This window comes from Tribolium castaneum, chromosome 10, assembly GCF_031307605.1.
Source record: "Tribolium castaneum strain GA2 chromosome 10, icTriCast1.1, whole genome shotgun sequence".
Lineage (NCBI taxonomy): Eukaryota > Metazoa > Arthropoda > Insecta > Coleoptera > Tenebrionidae > Tribolium > Tribolium castaneum.
Genome location: NC_087403.1, coordinates 1767238 through 1789102, shown reverse-complemented (window position 1 = coordinate 1789102; position 21865 = coordinate 1767238). Strand labels below are relative to the sequence as shown.

The 21865-nt window shown below is 38.7% G+C and overlaps 4 protein-coding genes across 11 annotated transcripts; 3 read left to right on the top strand and 1 right to left on the bottom strand.

Annotated features, from left to right (window-relative positions):
- On the top strand, nucleotides 1-7696 carry nkd (naked cuticle). Its single transcript, XM_008202041.3, has 5 exons — nucleotides 1-795; nucleotides 3109-3302; nucleotides 3355-3471; nucleotides 3781-4415; nucleotides 6506-7696. Exons 1-5 carry the CDS (start codon nucleotides 699-701, stop codon nucleotides 7191-7193), a joined length of 1731 nt encoding a protein of 576 aa, XP_008200263.1. The 5' UTR covers nucleotides 1-698; the 3' UTR covers nucleotides 7194-7696.
- Nucleotides 7697-7803: 107 nt separating this feature from the next.
- LOC661128 (uncharacterized protein) lies at nucleotides 7804-8999 on the top strand. Its single transcript, XM_967309.4, has 4 exons — nucleotides 7804-8164; nucleotides 8211-8368; nucleotides 8413-8636; nucleotides 8688-8999. The coding sequence occupies exons 1-4, from the start codon at nucleotides 8141-8143 to the stop codon at nucleotides 8906-8908; spliced, it is 627 nt and encodes a 208-aa protein (XP_972402.1). The 5' UTR covers nucleotides 7804-8140; the 3' UTR covers nucleotides 8909-8999.
- An 824-nt stretch (nucleotides 9000-9823) lies between these two features.
- On the bottom strand, nucleotides 9824-12814 carry Rab6. Of its 2 annotated transcripts, none has more exons than XM_008202042.3 (6): nucleotides 12599-12814; nucleotides 12274-12332; nucleotides 11718-11877; nucleotides 11464-11669; nucleotides 11351-11417; nucleotides 9824-10351 (listed from the first exon to the last, which is right to left on the bottom strand). In XM_008202042.3, exons 1-6 carry the CDS (start codon nucleotides 12666-12668, stop codon nucleotides 10281-10283), a joined length of 633 nt encoding a protein of 210 aa, XP_008200264.1. In that variant the 5' UTR covers nucleotides 12669-12814; the 3' UTR covers nucleotides 9824-10280. The 2 variants fall into 2 exon arrangements, with proteins under 2 accessions (XP_008200264.1, XP_008200265.1); XM_008202043.3 differs by lacking the exon at nucleotides 9824-10351 and adding an exon at nucleotides 10429-11275 and having other exon boundaries at nucleotides 12599-12811.
- Nucleotides 12815-13305: 491 nt separating this feature from the next.
- Nucleotides 13306-21855, top strand: LOC661293 (kurtz). 7 transcript variants are annotated; one of them, XM_015978874.2, is made up of 15 exons: nucleotides 13306-13552; nucleotides 13851-13955; nucleotides 14015-14135; nucleotides 14547-14671; nucleotides 17270-17382; nucleotides 17507-17537; nucleotides 17587-17647; nucleotides 17715-17905; nucleotides 17956-18146; nucleotides 18201-18482; nucleotides 18856-18999; nucleotides 19221-19364; nucleotides 19990-20076; nucleotides 20128-20271; nucleotides 20321-21855. In XM_015978874.2, exons 4-15 carry the CDS (start codon nucleotides 14582-14584, stop codon nucleotides 20409-20411), a joined length of 1569 nt encoding a protein of 522 aa, XP_015834360.1. In that variant the 5' UTR covers nucleotides 13306-13552; nucleotides 13851-13955; nucleotides 14015-14135; nucleotides 14547-14581; the 3' UTR covers nucleotides 20412-21855. The 7 variants fall into 7 exon arrangements, with proteins under 7 accessions (XP_015834360.1, XP_015834362.1, XP_064215589.1 ...); XM_064359519.1 differs by lacking the exon at nucleotides 14547-14671 and having other exon boundaries at nucleotides 13307-13552; XM_015978876.2 differs by lacking the exons at nucleotides 13851-13955; nucleotides 14015-14135.
- Nucleotides 21856-21865: the final 10 nt, after the last annotated feature.

Genomic DNA, 21865 nt, shown 5'->3' with positions numbered 1-21865 from the left:
TCCAAAGTGTTCGGGCGCCCAATATCCGCCCAGGCCCACATGATAGGAGTATTGATCTTAAATTAAGAGTCCCAGACATATAACTAAACCTTTTTATCTGTTTATATTATATTTGAATTATTCATAAATTGAGTATGTTATATAGTCTTCCAATCCATTACGTTTAATGGCACATAAAACTGGATATCCAAAACAAAGGAGTCTCCCTTTTCCCGTGTAGTAGTTTTGATAGTTGTGTTTATTGGGGGTAATTTAGCACATAGCATGGTGTGAGTAAATTCGGCGATGGGGTGGTTGCGCTTGCGCCGTTGGCGGGGTGATAATTAGTCAGTCGTTGGGCATCGTTTGTTCGTATTTCGTGAAATGTAGTTTGTTGTCGACTTGGCGAAAAGTATCGTCCGGTGCTCGTTTGCCCCCCGTGTCCACTACCCCCACTCAGTGCAGCTACTGGTGTTGTTTTGCGCCGCGCCAATCTCTATAGAGTAGGGTGTTGCACCTGGCTCCTTTAGTTGCGTACACGTCGACCAAGTTTTATCTGCCGTCTCGGCTAGTGCCTGAACCGCATGAGTTACAATGATGTTCCACTGGAGAACGTACTATAGAGCCGGTACTCTCTTCAAGGAGCTAGTAGTGACCAGAGTGGCAGTGAGGGTAACGTCGCAGGCTCTCTAACGTGTTGTGATGTGAGGACTCTGGTGATGGACATCTGGTTGTTGATGCACAATTCACAGATGGCTAACAATTTAGTGAAGTGGTGGAAAACGAAGTTTCTCAACGGATATAAACAATTCTCAGGTATCGGCATCCAGCCTTTAAAATTTAAAGGCGCCTGCACTGACACATGCGTTTGTTTTGCCACTGGCTCCCGATTCGGATAAGCGCGGTTTTCGCAAACTGGGGAATATTGCGGCCTGTGCTTGATTTCGAGGAGATTAATGGGCCGAAGTCACACAGAATGATCTGGCAACAATGTTGTCGGCTTTTCTTGCATCTGGGATCTTATGGTGGCCTGTCATCCTGGACTTGATTTGTGGTGTTTTTCATTTTTGGCAATCACGCTCGAATTACGGATCACTAATCGGAATGCTATGCCACTATTCAGCGGCCTAATCTCGAAGAATGCATGAAATTATCTCGAGGATGTTTGATTTGCTTCGAGCGAAACTTTTCGTGTTTGTTACGCTCCACGTGGAGAAACTGCCTTAAGAGCAACTGTCATTCGCACCACGGCTACTTGATCCCGAATCAAAAATCGGTACAGGTCATTCGACTTACTGGCGCCAATTTGCAATTTAAACTCGCTAAAAATAAAACGACTTATAAATTGCGAATATTTAAGCAGGCCACCTAGTTCTAGCTTTTACTCAATGAAAATATGTTTATTTGTTTTGGATTGTAAATTTCAGTGGGCACTATAATTAGCGCAGATTTATTATTTATTCCGAAGAATTTCCCGAAATTTATTGCCGCCCACAAGTAGTTGCGTTTGCATTATCTTCACGGCCAGCGATTCGCTGATATATTATTCATTCGGACATGATTTATGCACTCGATTTCGGATTGTTTTTAGCTTTGATGTTTCCTATATTTAGTGAATTTTATCAGGCTTTATCGGAGCACAACATCAAAAGTTTTACGGCGGCTTTCTGTGTTGCGTATACCTATACACAAATTTATTGGTTTCGGCGCGATAGCATATCTTAATTGTTTCTAATAAATAATAAACTAGCGCTTGAACTATTTTTTTCCGGTTTGATAAATTCGGGAGATATCCTACTTTCTCCAAAGAGCGAGATAATCGGATGTTGCGCTCGCAAAAATCTTTGTACCGTAGGTTTCCTGCACTGGCAGCGTAACGCTTCATTGGAGAAATTAGTTTTTATTTCCAACAATTAACTGGAGGACCTAATGAAACATAATTTAACGCTTGTGGATTTTATAGTTTTGTTTATTCCGTAACCTATTTTTCCATTTGGATAACGATCTGTGACGGATTTTGTTACCGACATTAAAAATTTCGTCATTTATCCAGAATCCAGATGGTTGGGGTCCCGCCAGTCCCGCCACTTGTGTCGTGTGTTCAAATAAATCCATACAGTGTTATTTTATTTGCTTTCGTCGCATTGTTGATTAATATTTAATATACTTTGATAGCGATATCAAAGTTGTGGGCCGACAGTGTGTAGTATTGTAGTTTTGCTGTGCTTAAATCAATATTTATCCAAGTTGGAATCAAAGGTGCCGACATCAAGTTCCGGGAAAGAGTTGACTGGCGCCACGTATAAATTCCCGTTAGTCATTAAATAAAATGTTTAAACATTAAGAGTTGATTTCATAATTATGATGGTGGAAAAGGAGGAATGCGTTGGAAAAGAGTCTTTTCTGCTTGACTGCCGGTAAATATTAAGTTACAACCTCCCACAGTTTTTTCCGAACATGCCCAATTCAGCCTGTTCCTAGAACCTATGAATGCTCTCCGACCTCGTCAGCTCCGAAGCCATAAAACTGCATTACCTGAGCCTTTGTCCGTACAAAACTTTCGAAATGTCCGATTTATTTCGTAATTTTATTAAGTCATAAATAACCTCCTCAAGGATGCGCTTAACTCGAATTAATTACAATCGCCATATGCCGAAAGAAAGTCTTAATGCGGTCTAGACTTGGCTAAAAGGCAACCGCCTAAATACCACCAACAACGTCATGACGTCACATTTATTTTAACAGCCAAAGCAAAAGAATTTCTACAGTTAAGATACCTTGAAATAACTCCTTTACAAAGAACATGCCGCCGCTCAGTGTTTTTAATTGCAAATTGTTTCGACTTTTCGTTTTATTTGACAAAACCTTGCGAAACTGGATGTGTTAAGTGACGATAAAAGGATCATTGCAAAATAAACAAAAACTTTTATTTATTTACTCAAATCTCGGCATCAAATACAGTCACGCATTCGAACAAAAAACCGCTCCATCGTAATTAATCTGAATTCCAAATAGTTATTTAATTGTAACTTTCCTCAGATGCCTGGAGCCGTGCGCATTCCTTCGCTCAGTGTTCTTTACTTTCATTTCAGACCTCAACATACTTATTTAAGTCGAAATTTTTTACAGTCGAGTGTGGCGATGGTAAGGTGTCCGATACGGAAGAACTTCTAGGCCGATTAGGGTCAGAAGTTGACGGTAATGAAAGGTTGAGATCAACAACACCACCTTTGCCATCGCAAGACGAAACCGTTCCTACGCCAACACCCGACGATGCCTCAAACACGCCGAAAAAGCAGCCTCAACACCATCTCAATTTTGAGGTACACATACACGCCTCATCTCGTTATTTCTCTATCTCGATCCTTTCTTTAGGAATTTTCCTGTGACGTGTCGGTGGAAGGCGGGGAAAAGTCAAAGTCGGGGCAGGAGCGACAGGAATTTTCTTTCACGCTGTATGACTTTGATGGATACGGGAAAATAACTAAGGATGTAAGTAATTGAGTTTTTATTTTCCCTCTGCCAAAAAATTAATATAAATCATCCCATAATGTAAAATTTATAAGTGGCGCGGCTCGCTTTGATCTAGTGTTCTCTTTGAACTTACTTTGTTTACAAGAGAAATTACATTTAGATGCTATTAGAATCACATCCTACTCACTCCTTGCCTTGTCATTTATTTATATTCTCTGAGATGTATATTATTACAAGATTTACACCAACAACGTTCTTTTATTTCATTGTTTTGAAATGGATCCGCATAAGCTCTACTAAGTAGCACTTTGTTTTAAATGTTTACAGGACATTGCCGGTTTAGTAACGACAATTTACGAAGCTTTAGGATCGTCAGTTAAAGTGCCCCATTACGGCAGCAAAACAATTAAGGTTAAACTTACCGTATCACCCGACCAGCGTAAGCACGTAAGTGCTACAATCATCAACCAAAAAGACAATAACGAGGAAAAAACGCAAGAAACTAGTATACGATATAAAAGAGACTTAAACGTGACCATAAGACAAGGTATTAACGAAAAACGGAAACACGGTAGAAGACAATCGAAACCAAAAACACCAAATAAAAAGCACCAGTGTTGTAACAAACACGAGGAAGAAGACCAAGAAAATCCCTTCGTATCGGATGACAGCTCGGATGCTTGCAGTCGAATATCCGGAAACTTAACCAGCGACGAAGAGGAAGGAGAGTGTTCGGATAATGAACGACATAAACCAAAAAAGCATCAAAAGAAATGTCACAGAAGCACCAGCCCTAGATATACTATACCAAATTTATTTATAAAAGACGCAAATATCTGCAACGAAAATAACTGCTCAAAGAAAACGCCGAAGAAGAGGTCGGGCTCCTTGCAGCGCCAGGAGCTGCTCGAAATCATACAGGCCAACATGGACAAGAATAACCTAGGTTTTCAAACGCCGAGGTACGTTTTCCCAAAACCCAGCAAATACATTTTTCTCAATCCTGAAAATCGGCTTTTTCGTTGTGTGGTAGTTTGTCCTAATTTGGATTAGTTATTAATTAATCAATTACCTAATATTAATTAATTGTTTTAATTTTGTTTGAGATATTTACAGTAAAAATATACGTTTGGGAGACTCATCCTGTATAAATCGGCGCGTTTGGCGGCTTATCTCCGCTTCCGTTTTATCAAAGGTCCGTCTCGTTCACCTTGTTGCATTAATACTTAATTAAACAACACGGTGAAAGCCTATCTAGTGATTAATGAATGGGCTATGATGTGTAAACGCTTGGTAATTTTTTCGCTATTTTTCTACAAAAGAATTAAAGTTCAACATTCAAAACAAGTCGTTTTTTACTTCCAACACAATGAGTTCTTCATTTTAATACAAACTTAAAATTATTTCACGAAAGTCACGGACTGCAATGGCAGTTGGTTTATTTTCTGAATTCTGAAGCCAATAATTAAATAATTATTGTCGAATAAAAATGCAAAGAAAAATCCTCGGGTCTTGGTCGCTTATCTTGATTTATGCGTTATCAAGAGTCCGTTTAGTCACCTTGGCGCATTAATACTTAATCAAACAATGCGTTGACAGCACATGTAGTGATTAATGAATGGCCATTGATTTGCAAACGCTTGATAATTTTTTAGCGAAAAAAGCACAATTGCTCTTTTTCTAGGAAAAAATTCAGCATTCAAAACAAATCGTTTTTATTTTCATTGAAATAATACGATAAATTTTGTCCGGATAATAACTATACAATGTCCGCCAAAATGGTCTTCCGGTACTAAAATTTTATTTGTTTTTGGGATTCCCAGGAATATAAAAGTTGGACAAAAAAATAAAAATTGTTAATATTGTTTAAGACTAATTAATTAAACAATACGTTGGAAGCCTGTCTAGTGATTAATGTGGCCACTGACATTTTTTTTTTGCTAATTTCCACTAAAAGAATTCAAGTTCAACATTCAACACTATCAATAATTTTTCCATTTTATTAAAATTATCGAAAATCATGTTAATTTGGTCCGGATAATACGGACTGCATTGGTAGTTTGTTTCTTTTTGAATTTTGAAATAAATTGAGTTAAATACTTGTCAACTAAAAATGAATAAAAAATCGGCGCGTTTTGGTCGCTTATCTTCATTTACGCGTTATCAAGAGTCCGTTTAGTCACCTTACTGCATTAATACTTAACGCCTTCAAAGCACGTGTAGTGATTAATGAATGGCCATTGATGTGTAAACGCTTGATAATTTTTTAGCGAAAAAAGCACAACCACTGTTTTTCTAGGAAAAAATTTCAAGTTCAACATTCAAAACAAATCGTTTTTGTTTTCACGGAAAAATCCCGATAAATAGTATTTTTATAATATAAATTTTTAATGTCAGAATCTCCAGTAATAAAATTTTGGATTTCCAAAAATATAAAAGCTGGACAAAAAATTATACTTTGTCAATAGTGTTTGGCGGCTTATCTTAGCTTTCGCTTGATCAAAGGCCCGTTTCGTTCATTTTGCATTAGGACTAATTAATTAAACAATATGTTGAAAGTTTGTCTAGTGATTAATGTGGCCATTGATGAGTCAACGCTTGACAATTTTTTGCTACCGAAAATCACCCGGCTAATGGGTGGCTGAAGTAAATTAAGTTAAAAATTAAGTCAACTAAAGATGAATAAAAAAGGCGCTTTTGGTGGCTTATCTTCGTGTTCGCGTTATCAAAAGTTTGTTTAATTCACCTTATTAGACTTATATTAGTATTACTGTTAAAAGCCCGTGTAGTGATTTGAATGAATGGCATTCGACGGAATAATAATTTTAAAGCGAAAAACGATAACCGGTGTTTTTCTGTTAAAAATTTTAAGTCCAACATTTAAAACTAATCGTTTTTATTTTCATTGAAATACCAACACTACACGAAGTAGTACCGAACCAATGTTTTTCTGTTTTTTCGGCATTAATCAACTAAGAAATGTTTAACACTTTGATAAGTATATTTTCAAGTTTAAAAAGGATTATACAATTACAGTGTGTTTTTTTTGTAGAAAACATTCCAACCATGTTAGCACGCAGACGCGTCAGCTGGAGGGCCCCCACAAGTCTCAGTCGAAGAGCCCCAAGGTGTCCCCGTCCCCCCTGCAGTACCTGGCGAACATCGTGGACCCGACGCACTTCTACGTGGACTTGGCGTCCCTTCAGAACACAACCCAACTCCCCCAAACCCACTGCCAGTACGACAAGCTGATCGACGCCGTGATGTGCGTGTCGAATAAAAAAATCTCGTTAAACAAACAAAAGTGTCGAAAGCACCGCGTTAGGAACGACCTCGCCGATATCCGGTACCAGTTTCTCCAATATCCGATGACAAACGACGAGAACAAACTGAACAAACCGAACAAAAGAACGCCAAAAAAGAGTGTTAGTGATGTGAAAAAGAGCCCCCATGTCGTGACGGGGCACACGTCCTCGCCGCACCACCTGCGCCACAAGAACCGCCAGGAGGACCAGGCCCGCGCCATGGCGCAGGTGGTGCGCTGGCTGGAGCAGGAGTTCTCGTCGAATTTGAACACGAAGGAGAAGGCCAAAGGCAACCACTTCCACTCCACGAAGGAGAAGACCACCAGCGCGCCCTCCAGCCCCGGCTCGGGGGTCGAGCGCCACGAGCACCACCACGTGCACGAGCACATACACCACCACTACCACCACTACCAGGAAACGCCGCTGGTGGTATAGCGCTGGCCGTGGGTGCGCCTAGAATTACGAGGGACCACTTCGGATGCCTTAGAGGTTCAAGTTCCTGATATTTTTTGAATCTTGACTTTGATAATACTCCGTTAACTATAGGATGTGTATAATTCGTATGACTAGTCTGTATTATTGTGTAAGTAAGGTAATTGAGTATTTATTAAATTATTTTTTAATTTTATTGATATTGCGTTACTACTTTTGTTATTTCACAGTCAGTATTGATATATTTTTATGTTAGTGATTGTCAATAGTATTTATTGAATGTCTTGCATCGTAACGTGCCTAATTTAAAATGCAAACTACTACCTCTGTACAAGTACTAATTTATAATAATGTAGGCAATAAGGCGACAAATTCATTATTTCAGGGATGCGAGGTGTAAATAGACTCACTCTACTTGGAACTTCCCTGATTCAAAGTCTGACTACGAAAGGAACTATTTGTATTAATGATTATATATAGTTTATATTAATAAACTATTTTAGTTATTTTTCTTTTTATTCGTAACGTTTTAGAACATATTTATTGAGAAATAAAATGTTTTATTAATAACTAGTTTTCTTGACGTCACCCCGTTCATGGCGCCTTGTTTACTACAAGTTAGATAACGCGGGCTCGATAAAGTGTTTTGTCCGTTTGCTGGAATGATTGGAAGGAAGTTCGGCGAATAAATAAATCAATGTGCCGGTGACTAATTGCGCCTGTTATTGTTGCCATTACCTTTTACAGCATGTCGTTTATGATTGCCCATTATTCACTGGTTACATATGCGTTTACGTTAGATTAGCCATTGTAGATGTTTGGCAAAACATCAAAAAATCTATTTTTGAGAGTGGCCCGTTATTGCGAGTGATCCAATTTTACCAACTCTCATTTAACTTTTGTATTTTTAACCTGCACACGTGAAAGATTAGTTAGTGAAACGGGTAAAAATGTGGCGTGAACGTGTTTACAACGTAAGCAGTGTCCTGGCTGTCGCACGGGCATTAACCAGCTTTGTAGGGCACCCTGCGGCCCAAAACCGAGGAAGTTATAACCGGGGGTTACTTGAGCGATTTATTGGACGGCCTGAACTACACCGTCCCTACAAATTACTCGACGCGCCTTTCGGAGGCACACGATGTGAATTTTATCACCACTGGGCTCTATCTAGGCGACAAGTAAGCCCCTTTATTGGGTGAAAATCCGTAACAGTGTTTTGCAGATATGCGGCCAAAGACAGGCGGTTTTTGCAGCGGAACGGCTTCACGCATGTTTTGAATGCAGCGGAAGGTATCGACGAGTACCAAGTCAACACAAATCAATATTATTACAAAGATGCGAAAATAACATATCTGGGAATACCGGGACACGATAGGCCTTCCTGGAATATCTCTGTTTATTTTGATGTCGCAGCGCGATTCATCGATCAGGCCGTTAAGAGCGGCGGTAGGTTAATTAATCGCTAAAATAAATGATTTATTTTTACCACGATTACAGGAAAAGTATTAGTGCATTGTGTGGTCGGGATATCGAGATCCGCGACCTTTGTGATTGCATATCTCATGATTTACAAAGGGATGAACGCGGCTGAAGCCCTGGATTTTGTCTTCAAAAAACGACGCGTGTATCCTAATCCAGGCTTTTTGAGCCATTTGGCACAACTCAATTCCGTTTTGAACAAGACGCGGCAACCCACATTCAAAAGCTATCTGCTTTGATACGAAGCGAGTATTTTTTACAGGTCATTTTTTTATTAGTTTGTAATGTAACTGTAAAAAGATAATGGCGATAATAAAAAATTGTTTAGTATCTCTGTGTTTTATTGCGGACGGGCTCAGTACTTTATTACCCACTGGCGGATTTTAGACTGTGGGGCCCTGGGCGCACGCTTTTCCCAAACTCGGGTTTTCTGCAGATACACCCTGCAGGATAATTGGAATCAAATGCAATAACTGCGAAATAACGGCAATACAGGACTTTTATTTTGCTCCTCAGCAAAATTACTCATTATTTCACTTGTCAAGTGAATCACTGGTAATATTTGAAATTGCGAATGTATAAGATAATTTACTATTCGCTTTAATATAGAAAATGAGAAAAATCGGCATTTCTTTATATTTTTCTCTTAATTATTTGTATCTTTTCCCCTATGTATTTTGTACTATGCGAGCTTTTTTAGCAAAAATGCTCGAACAGGTCAATTTTCTTTTAAAAAAATACAAAATGCTTAACTTTATTTAGAACAGCAACACTTTGTATTTTGAATAATGAACGTCTTCGGTATGGTGAAGCCGTTACGGCTTACAGCTAAGGGACGTCTGCATAATCTCACTTTTGATTTTTTGGAATGTTATTCTATCTCTCATGTTACATGAAAATTATTACAATTAGGGGGTTTCCATTTTTGTCTAAACAAATTATTTCCAGTTTAAAACGTTATTCTGTAATTTTCCCGCTCACTGGATAGCCATGTGTGTGTTTGTGAAAGACACTTATTTTAATTTTTAGCTTCATCTTTAGTTTACTTAGTCACAGTTCATGATGGCTGAATTTTTACTTTAAAAAATATTAAACAGGCCTAAGAAGAAACGGTTGGAAGGTGAATGCGTTAGCAGGGTTATTTAAGGAGAGTCTTTTTAAAATGTATTTATTTTTGATAAAAACTGAATGGTACATAACAACGTAACAAACAGAATGTCAGCTGAGGAAGTTGCCATAGCATCCCGAAATGAGGGTTTATGTACATCAGACTTTTGTAATTATTGTAATATTAAGTGCAATGATACATCATCAATGCCAAGCTATAATTTGATTTACATGTCCATATATGTTAACACGATTGAGCTTAAAACCGACAAGAAAAGAATAAGCAAAATGATTTGATAGAAAAATGAGAGATCACCTCGTACACAGTTTAAAGTCTTGTTACATGAAATGCAATTAATTGTAACGGTGGATGTTCCATGCCACACATAAAGTGCCAATTGCAAATAAAGTCACACTTATAGCTTTTCAACGTCAACATAGGCAGAGGCTACTTTGGTTGTTAGTTAAACTAAATTGGTTTGTTGAACAATTAGATCTAGGTTTTCAGCACATACAGCCCCCTTCTGAGTCATGTTGGTCGTTTTGAAGCTGAGGCTGCGTTTGTAAGTCCACCGCTGCGCCGTTGTTAAGGAAAACCTGGCCAGACTCGCACATGCACTACAATCATGCTGAGGCAAATCATACAATCCACATTACGAAAAACTTTATTAAATGCTTGTCAATAAATTACTACAATAAACCTAAAACTAATCGCACCGCTTTGTACCCATTTGGAGCTCGTCTGCGACTAGCCCCTGGATTGAGAATGCAATTAAGATTACACACCGTTTTACTATATTAAAAAAAGTATAAACATCCAATATTGCTGGGTCAATATGTACAGAAGGAACTAATTAGCAAGCAGCGGACTAACATGCAAGCTGTTCTCTGTAATGGATTAAAGCTGGGCCAATCTCATTGTGCGTTATGACACTAAAATGATTTATCCGCAGTTTGAAGGAATGTGCTAACACTAATTTCGTCATCACAAATTGAGCTTACATAATATCGTGGATATCATATTGCAGGTCGACACATAAACCGATGAGTTGGTTTGATTTGCTCAGGCACGGCGACAGTCAACATTTATTTGAACCGATTATCAATGGCTTAAACTATGTGATATGTTTCATGAATGTCCGATAATTGAGCCAAATAAACGGCGTCCTTCTCGATTAGTTTGTAAATAAGCACCATATTAGTAAACGTTGTATCAACTGAATAAAACTGATCGATAAATGTAACGAAGAATATCTAAACCAATTATATTTTACACATAAATAATATTACGATAGTTTCTAAGCAATTAAGGCAATACTTTAATTAAGAGGACAAACCCCGATTCGACAATATGTACAACTTATGGTCAGTCGCTCCAGAATTTGTCATATTTGTAAGGTCTACACAAATATTGATAAGTAAAAAAGTTGTTTAGCATGCACAGCCTCCGTCTGGGTCTTTAACTTCGTTCGGTGTGTCTTTTAACACGACCTCTTGCACTAAGAAAAACATTAAGGAAAATAAAAGAAAATTGTGCAAAATAAAATCATGCGCATGCACTGGCGAAAGGATACTGTCTTCTGGTGGTTTGTTTTCCGTCGAGTCCATCCCCGGCAGCGCGGCGGCCACACGTCTAAACAACTAAACAACAAATTCAATAAACAGCGAGACCGCGGGAGCAATGTACCTGTTTAACATTATATCCAGCTTTCGCACTAGTTTCAATAAACATGACGTTCAGCTCCTTCGCCTTCCGCTCGCCTTCCTCCGTGCTGACCTGCCTTTTGTCAGAAAGGTCTGTTTTATTGCCGACGAGCATTATAATAACGTCGCTGCCTCGCTCCGTCCGCACGTCGTCGATCCATTTAGAAGTTTGATGAAAGGAGTTGGCATCTGCAAATCTCTCATTACCGCCGGTCTTTCCCCGAAACTCATACAAACTTGTTATGTCATAAACTACGACAGCAACGGTCGAATCACGAATGTACGAGGGTATTAACGACCTAAATCGCTCCTGGCCGGCTGTGTCCCACAACTGCAACCGTACGGTCCTGTCCTCGAGGTACATTGTTTTTGATAAGAAATCAATTCCTATAGTCGCCTACAAAACACAGTTTCACAAACACCTTCACCTTGACTTACAAAACCGCAAAACTTATCAAATTCCAAATACAAGCGAAATAGAAGTAGGTGTGTGTGGGACGACAATCGAAATCGCCCGGCCCACCGTATCGATTATTTTTTACGATTTGTAAATACTTACCACCGGTAGCCGGTATAACTTATTTAGGGATGTTCGCGGAACTCGATCAATAAACTTTTAAATCGTAATTAGAGCCCTAGCAAATTTCGTTTTAATTAAAACCGGGCTCGTGGCTGGGGCGGCGAATCTAATTACATCTTAATTTTTGGCGATTTTGCGGAATTTACGGCGCTACCCCCGAGCGTAATTGCGGTTTAATATTACATTTGGGTGATAATGGTCCGTGGGACTCACCTGGTAGGTGTTATCGAAGCTGTCGTACATAAACCTTGTTATTAGCGACGTTTTGCCAACTGGAAAAGAACAATCAATTGGGGCGCTTGATCACTGAATAAAAAGTTATCAGTTTTATCAAAACATAACCTAGAAATGATCTGTCATGTAGGATGACGAGTGGTCAAGTCGGGAAAATCGATATGAAAAATGAAGCCTCGTCCAGCGTTTGCCAATCGATTAATTATAAAACAAATAGGAGGAATGTTGCGAAACATGACTTTTATTGATCTTTTCACGGGTCTGCTTGAAAGTTTACAACTCATCAAGAAACGTCAACACTCACCACTTTGTTCTCCTAAGAAAACTAGTTTAAATTTTCGCAAGGGATTACCAAAGTCTCCTGACGTCGACATTTTTGTTAAAAACTTAACGATTCTTTTAAAAACCCTGCAAATTGCGAATTTCACAGTAAAATATCACAGGAAAACGAACTGTACCGACTAAACCAATGACAGAATACGCCACGGTAGCGACTCGAAGTGACTGCAACACTGCGCATGTTACATTTGGGAGTGACCAAAAAAATTAAAATCATAAATATTTTACATTGGACTAATAATCAGGCCCCAAAAAACTGATCCGATTCGTGAAACTAACCCGCAAAAAAGCCCATTTAATCCACCCGCACTTTGCGCGAAAAAACAAATCGGGACAAAAACGTTCACAATGCCAGTCCGGGCCAAAAATGCTCGTAATTAACAATTCGGTGCCAATTTGTAGCTTAATAACTTTCAAATTCAAAATTGCAAGCTTGGGTTTGAAATTGGTGCGCGTGGCATTGCCACGAAATTCCCCTAAACGGGTGTATTAAGTTGGCTACAAGTTCAAAATCTGGTTTTGTTTCCGCAGTCTTTGGTCAAAATTTTGGTTTTTTGCTTGGAGGCGGCCCTTTCGGGCGCCGGGGCCGGGGCCCCACGTCGTGGCGGCGTCCTGGGTGTGCGTGCCCATGATGGTCGGTTGGCAGGTCTGAATCAGCATGCGCTTCAGTTGCTTTATATCCCTACTCCACTCCCCAGTTTTCACAGTTGGGAAGTTGGACAAGGCCCAAGGTGTTCCAATGGGAAGACCATCGAATTGTTTGGGGTTGTGAAATCGTAAATTTGTGGTTATTCACCGGTTGGTCCCGGTGCCCGAAGTCCACCCTCCCTGGGGCGCCTCCTCGCATAGTGCAGTTCTGTTGGTGTGCATTGGACGTGTAGAGTTAAATTTTAGGCACTTCCAGGAAAATACTGTACACGTAAGTGAAAATCGGTGGTTTTTGGGATCAGTTTTTGGGTTTGAAGGTCGGGAGGGTTATTTTTGTTGTGTGGCTGTGACGAGTTGTGTGAGAGGATTTAATAACCTGCAAAATTTTGGCTGCGGTGGAATTTCGAGATTTGGTTTTGGATTTATGTGCCATTAAATTAATGGGCCGTTCGTAAACAGATCCCTTTTAATTAGGCCAGGACGGTCTAGGAAATTGATTCGGGATTGGAGGGCATTCGTGTGGCTGTTTTTGCGAGCTGGATTGATAAAAATTATCTCACGTATTTCAGAAATCACATCGGTTTTTATGACGCAGAGGGGCCCCTTGTAGTCAATTAAACCTCATAAAGATATTAGATTAACTTGAAGACTACGTTTCGATTGGCTCGGGAGTTGTAAGGGCAAATTTTATTGATACCTATACCTTGCCAGATTATATGTGTGTGTTTAATAGGCAAATAAAGATAATATTGTACAAGATACGGCTCCAGTGCCCACCTTTAAACAACCTCGGCTCTGAATCATAGGAGATGAGGAGTTGAGTTCACTCGGAAAAGTCTCCTGCAATTACTTAGGTGAATCATATTTCCCTTTAAAGTCAGTCCTCTTTGACATCTCGAATAAATATAACAAACGATACTCTGCGAAGTCTCAAACTTCGCTAATCAACACCGGCGTTTTGTTTTAAACTTTCCAAATTAATTTCAGCTATCTTTTCATCAAGTCATGTTTAGCCCGAAATTGATTTATAATATTTATGAGAGTGAAAGAGCGGAGAATTATCTCTGACCGAAGCACATTAAGTAAAAAGGCCCAAAACCCACAACCCGGTTATTTCCCAAAGGCCATTAATTCAATTTTAATCAGTCCGATCTTAAATTTTCATCGAAATCAATCGAAAAGTTCGTCAAAGCGGGCGAACCCTCCGTGTGGCAATTAACATTTTGTTTGCAACTAACCGAACTTGATTCAGAGTGTCGTTTCAGGTCCGTCAAAATGATTTTTTTAAATTTCGGTTAAAATGCGTAGGAGTAATTTTTTCGCGTCGGTCCAGAGCTGGTTTTCGAATTTGTACAATGCTCGGATGGGCCACAATGAAATTGACAAAGAGGTGAGTTGTGTGGTTTTCGGCTTTTTAATCAAAGATCAGGCTAATTGCTCAGAAAATATCGTTTAAGCTTGCACCTGATTGGCCGTATAAACGAAATTCGAGTGAACTGATCACCTCGTTACACCAGCACGTGATGTAATATCGACTCTTTGATTGCTCTTTATATTGGTTCATCAGCAAGTCGGCCTTTATGGAAATAAAGCAGGAGGGAAAAATTACTTTTCTATCACATATCAGACTCCTGCATCAAATCGAATAATCGTCAGCCGGGACCAAACCCGGGAATTCCACTTCAACGAATCACTTTTGACGGTTTCATTGAATCGATACATTATCGCAATTACCTAATATTTATCAAATACACAAGATAGCGAGCGAACTAAGAAGAGTTTCGACGATACTGGGAGTCATTTGGACTTGTTAAACACCATTAAAATTATTGTTAATTACAGTGTAATAGCGATGATAATTCCTAAATAAGTGTGACTGCGCGGAATGTTGTTTCATTAGTTGTTGAAACCGAAAGTTGTATACAATATTTTTTCTAAGATTAAATGAAGTCGTTAAATCGGGCGCAATCGGGCAAATATTTAAAAATAAAATTTTATGGTGTAAATAAATATAAATATTGTTGATTTAGCATTGCGCCTGATGTTTAACCAGCTCCCAGGCCCAGAATTGCGATTCTAAGGTGTTTAAAGAATGTACTGTAATTGTCGCTGAATAAATAATTAGGACAGCGTTTTCGTCATTGTGTTATCGTTTGTGGTGTGGTTTGCAAGACGTCACGTTTTATCTATTTGTTAAGTGTGGTAATACATCCGAGTTTAATTTTTGATTTGTTGATCGGTCGAAAGCAGCGAAACGGCTGTAAACAAGTTTGAAAGGGTGCATTTGAATTGAATAACGATACATGCTCCGAAAGATATTTTGTTGCTATTTTTGTCGGTATTGTCTGGTGTATTGCGTTTTAAGCTCGAAAATCCATTTGATGTGAAGTTTAATTAGTTGCTAGGTGCGTCCATTTGAATAAATTCGAATTTATTTGTATTTCCTTGGCGTTTGAATCAATCATCGGTCAAGTGGCACCGGCGACGAATCGACGCTGATTTTTCCCATTTTAGTTTTATCATACGCTAATTAGATTTTATCGCGTTGGACATATGGTCTATCGCCGGCAAATTTTCATGTCAATGTCATGATTATGGAAATGGCGAGTTTTCAAGTCATTTTCTTCCTTTGTTTATCTGGTTGTTTTTAAACGTCGATTTCCTTGCATACTAATACTTGCGTCAACAGCATGAATATAAAAAATCAGCGGCGGACAACCGTGACTGGAAATTTTCGAATGCGAAAATGCAAGGCACAACTCACTCGGGGCCTAAAAGCTCGCGCTTTTAATTAAATTTCGCGACATTATTATGTTCTTTTGTGTTTAACACGCTCGCACTACCCTACATTTAAATTCGGTTAAACTTGCCCGATTTTCAGCTTTTGTCCTTTGTTTTTCGCAGATAAGGATTTTATAGAATTAGGAGCGCGGCGGACACTGAAATAGAATTTTAGAGTAAACTAATGATATTTAAAAGTCTGTGATCGCAGATAATAATCCCCCTTCATTATGACAGAAGCACGTATTTGAGTGCTAATATAGCCGTTTCAGAACTTGTTCAGGTGCCTGGAGTTGCGATGTCAATGACCAATAACTGTCAAACATTAAAAACTCTTATTTCGTCTTCTAATTACCAACAGGTGTCTCCGAGACATCAAGTAAAACATTCAAATTACACTGAGTGACATTTATAGTTGAAGTTCGGCTGAATTAGCGAGTCCCTGAGAAGTGATATTAAAGTTCCTGGAACGTTTTTAATTTAATAAATCGCGCCGCGATTGTTTTATAAATGGAATTTCTATTGAATCGAATAATTGTCACAATTAAAATTCAGTATCAAGCGTTGCAGTTCTGTTTTATTTTTCTCTCGCTGACATGTGTTTATAATTCGATTGTAATTATACTGTTACTGACAGTTTCCGCGATATAAACTCGATTCTTTTTCGATCAGTTCGGATGTTTCCTCCTTTGTATTCTGATAATACAGTTTGACAAATTTATGAAAGGAGGAATCTATCTTTTGTATTATTTTTCCGTGTTTGTGTGGGCATGAATGGAAATTGGATTTTATGTAAGAGCTGCAACAGTGGTAGAGATAGCAAGAAACGGCCTTAATTGAGTTGAAAAAATTCGGCGGGTCGGACAGAGATCAATAAAGCGATGAGAAAGGATAAATGAGATCTTAACTTTGTCACAAAAGTTTTAAATTAGATTTGAGGCCCTCCCAATCATAAGTGCAAATAACAGATCAATAGGACGGGTCTTTTGGTTTCTCCGTGTAAATATTTTGGCGATCCCTTCCACTTGGCGTATTTTTGACACGATGTTTATTCAATCTGCGGTTAATTAGCGGAAGTTTTGAAAAATGCGATTTTTCGCGTTGATTCATTGTAATTGTTATTGCTTCGATTTATAAATAAAGAGCAATCAAAATTGAGACGTTGCGTCAGAAATTCATTTATTCAGTCACTTGAATTTATTTCCAGATCAGACTGGAGGGGCACAACGTGCCCTCGCTTTGTCAACCAGACCCTGGCATCACGTTGGCTCCTTCTAGCCCAGATATGGACGATGGCAGCAGTAAGAGACAAGCCACAAGGTACGTTTTTAACCGAGATTCGATTAGACACAAATATAATTTCCCACTTTTCTTTGCTTGCGGGACTAAAATTACACTTTAATGGAATAATTCGATTTTAAAAAGCACCTTTTTATCCTTTTAGGGTTTTTAAGAAAAGTTCTCCCAATGGAAAGGTACGCATTGCTTTTTGCGCCGTTTGATTTTTTATCGGGGATTTTTCAGATAACGGTGTATTTAGGGAAACGGGATTTCGTGGATCATATAGACCACGTGGACCCTATAGGTGGGTGCATATCTAATTCGCATTTCTTACCCAACTCAAATTCGTTTTTTGATTGAGCCGTTTGTAGATGGTGTTGTTCTCATCGATCCCGATTATGTAAAAGATAGGAAGGTTTTTGGCCATGTCCTGGCTGCGTTCAGGTATGGCCGAGAAGACTTAGACGTTTTAGGTTTAACGTTTCGTAAAGACCTGTATTTAGCAGCTGAACAGATTTATCCACCGGAAAGTAAAAACAAAAGAGAGTTGACTAGGCTACAGGTTGGGTTGTAGGCCAATTGGAGTGGCTCGAATTGATTGCGGTTTTTCAGGAACGCTTAATTAAAAAATTGGGACCAAACGCTTATCCTTTTTATTTCGAATTGCCGCCACATTGCCCCGCATCTGTAACACTCCAGCCTGCTCCAGGCGATACGGGCAAGCCTTGTGGCGTCGATTATGAACTTAAAGCGTTTGTTGGCGAATCTCAAGATGACAAACCCCACAAAAGAAATTCCGTTCGGTTAGTTTGCGTGTCTATGTTTTTCCCTAATTTAAAAGCTTTTACGTAACGCAGATTGGCAATTCGTAAGATAATGTATGCACCGAGTAAACAGGGAGAACAGCCGTCAGTTGAAGTTAGTAAGGAGTTTATGATGAGTCCGAATAAATTACATTTAGAAGCATCGCTAGACAAGGAACTCTACCACCATGGGGAAAACATCGCCGTCAATGTCCACATAGCCAACAATTCCAATCGGTCCGTTAAGAAAATTAAAGTTTCCGTTCGGCAATTTGCCGACATTTGCCTTTTTTCTACCGCTCAGTATAAATGTATAGTTGCCGAAACGGAAAGCGAGTAAGTCGTTTTTTCACGCAAAGATTTCTAAAGACAACGGTTAAACATACCCTTTATCCAAGTGGTAGGTGTTTGTTGACAACTGTCAATTGGCGATGTAAACAAACAAAATGTTTGTTTTGTAATCCATTTTCATCATTTATTATGTTAGTCAAATCCAGAATCAGTGACAAAGACAAGTAAATAAACAAACCGAAGGTTTTTCACGTATCTTTAACGAAGTGTCTATTTTGGGCACCTACCGCTTCGATCAAGTTGACAATACAGTGAAGCTTCGCTAACACGAACGGAGATTCGAGTTAGGGAAGCTTGCTGTCGTTTAGGCTAGGGTCCGCCGATTGTGCCAAGGTTTTAAATGTTGAGGGTATTATAGTGCAGGTTGTCCGATCCCGCAGGGGTGTACATTGAATAAGGTGTTCTCAGTCAGGCCGCTTTTGGCCAATAACAAGGACAAAAGAGGCTTGGCCTTAGACGGCCAACTAAAGCACGAGGACACGAATTTGGCCTCGTCCACTATGTGAGTTAATCTGCAGCTCGCCTTCCCTAACCATTGACAGTAAAAGACCAAGTCACTGATTGCAGTACAGTAGTAAACGGTTCATAAATCCCAAAGAACCAGTTTTAGGTGTTGGTTTTTGCATGCTGCCCGTCAAAGTAAGGGCGATGGGATTGCAGTGTCTGCAGATTTTGAAAGTGTCGTGTGCATATTTTTGATTTTTTCTGATTTGGTTTGGGTAGAGAAGGCTGTCCCATCGGCCCAGGCTTCACTTTGAGCAAAGTGTTCACTCTAACACCTCTTCTGGCCAATAATAAGGATAAGTGGGGCCTCGCCTTGGACGGACAATTAAAGCACGAAGATACTAACTTAGCATCGAGTACTTTGTAAGTCAACAATATTGTTACACTCGCCTCCATCTTTTTGCCGACTATATGTATTTTTTTACAATGCTTAATGCCTGGACGGATTTTTGACACGTTTCTAGAGAGTTACGTTCGGCTTTTTTTCAAATTAACACAGGCTTTTTAGAAACGTTAAACGAAATAAGTGTTTTCTTTTTGATTACTAATTAATGTGCATGATAATTTCGAGAAGTGCATTTACTTTGTTAGTTTAGAAGCTCAGCACATTATATGGAAATGGCAATTTCAGAGGCAAGTTCATTTTTACTGTTTAAACCAAAACATTCTATTATCACGAAGTAATTACGGAAACAAGTCAAGTGTGATAATACGATGTTTATGAGAATTTGATTGCTACTTTGTTGGTGCATTTTAATGAAAAAACCCTAATCTTCCAAATAATTAAACTCATTTACATAAATGTATTTTGTTTGTTCCCCTTTCAATTAATTTTTCTTCAATTAGACAAAACGAGATCTTGTTAATTGGCTATCTTATCCTTATTTCATCGCCAGAATCTCACCCACGAATTGTTAGTGCATGTTCATGTAAACCGCATGACTTAACTCGAGTCTCCGACCAGATTTTTTACAGTAGACAATTACAGAGTTGCTGATCCGTCTCAAAGAGAGAATTTGGGAATAATTGTCCAGTATAAAGTAAAAGTAAAGTTATGTTTAGGAGCTTTGGGAGGGTAAGTCCAGGACAATGAAAAGACAGTTGGGGGAAAATTGACATGTTTAAGGGACTTAGTAGCCGAACTTCCTTTTATTTTAATGCACCCCAAACCTGAGGAAGAAACACCACCTCCGACTTCCGGCTCGCGTCGTTCTAGCAAAGATGTGGGGGCCGATGTTCCGGTCGACGCCAATTTGATCCAGCTGGACGCGTATGTGTCTCGCTTGCGTTGCTTTTTGTCGTTACTTTGCTTGATTTAGGGACGAAAATAATTTGCAAGATCACGACGACGACATTATTTTCGAAGATTTCGCTCGGCTTCGATTAAAAGGAGGTGAGACTGACGCATGAAAGAAGGTACAGGCTCAGGCTATGCAGCCTGCCCGTCCATTCCAACCCATACGTACTGATGTGTATATCAGCTGCGATTAGGTGTGAACCCATGATCCAAGTGTGTGCCCTAGTCATCGGCTGTGCTGCCAGTCACAACCAGAATGCACCCATTTATCTCAGGGCAGGGGTTTTTGACGTACTTTTGCATTTTGGGCACTCGTAGTTTTATTGCTTTGAAGTTTTATTTCAAATGGAATACTAGTCAAGTGTTTGAGTGCCGCGATTAAAAGCCCCTGCGCTCAACTTACTTTCTTCAACCTCTGTAAAATAAAACCAAATCTTGCTTATCTGAAAATCAAACTTCAGTTCTTATGATTTTTTAACCTTCTGTACCTAGAGAGTGAATTCTATACCTATTATCAGAAGCGCAGAGTCTTGGCTAAGCGATTAGTTGGCGTTTTGTACGTTTGCATTCATTTAGTGGTGTTAGTGTTTTAAAATTGTGCACAATTCAACTGGCTGTATTTATTTCCTTTGTAAATAATGTTTCCGTTTTCGTCTGTCTCTCGCTCTTATAATGGGTGTAAAAGTTTAAATTACTCGCAGAAAATAATAAAGTAACGCTACATACTAATTTTACAATTAAATGATAACTTTGTACTGAATTTAATTAATAAGTATTTTGTATTACTTTTTTAAAGCACTTTTATACTCAAATATAAAGTACTGACTATCGGTTGTAGTCATAAATATGTAAAAGGCTGATAACAGATTAATATATTTTTGTGTCAGAGTTGGATTGGATGAATGATCAGCGCGGTTATGATTACAACCGTAGATTTTTTGGGTAGTTAGTTAAGTGCTACTGTTACCTAAATGCAGTTCAACACAAACGTTTTTAGGGTTAATGTTCGTAAAAATGTATGTATGTTCCTCTCTTTCTGTATACACAAGCTTTCTTCAAAATTATTTATGTGCTATCTTTGCTGTTTTGTATGTTGTCTTAGCATTTGATCGAACTCATGCATTTATTTGAACGCCATAAGGAGAAAATATTTATCACTACGCAAGAACATTGTTTCGTGCATAAGCATATTAGATGATTTGCTACAAAAACAGTATTTGTAACCACTTGTGATACTTTAATTTTACGCTCAATTCGACTATTACAGATTTATTTCTAACCATATCAGTGTAACAATGTATTTTTTCACACACGTTGTGCCTTGTGATAAATGTATTTTCTTCACATTAGTAAATCATCGTTCTTTTTCTGACCATCATGAAATGTGACCGCAAACTGTCTGTTCTATCTATACATGTCCTTATTTTTGTTACTTTCGGTGGAAAATTGATTTTCGAAGTATACTAGAGTTGCATTTTTCGTTCTTTAAGTTCATGTAATATTCTGTAAAATAATTGTGTATACTAAGTAAATAAAATAAATTAGGAGTAAAAAAAACATCTTTTAT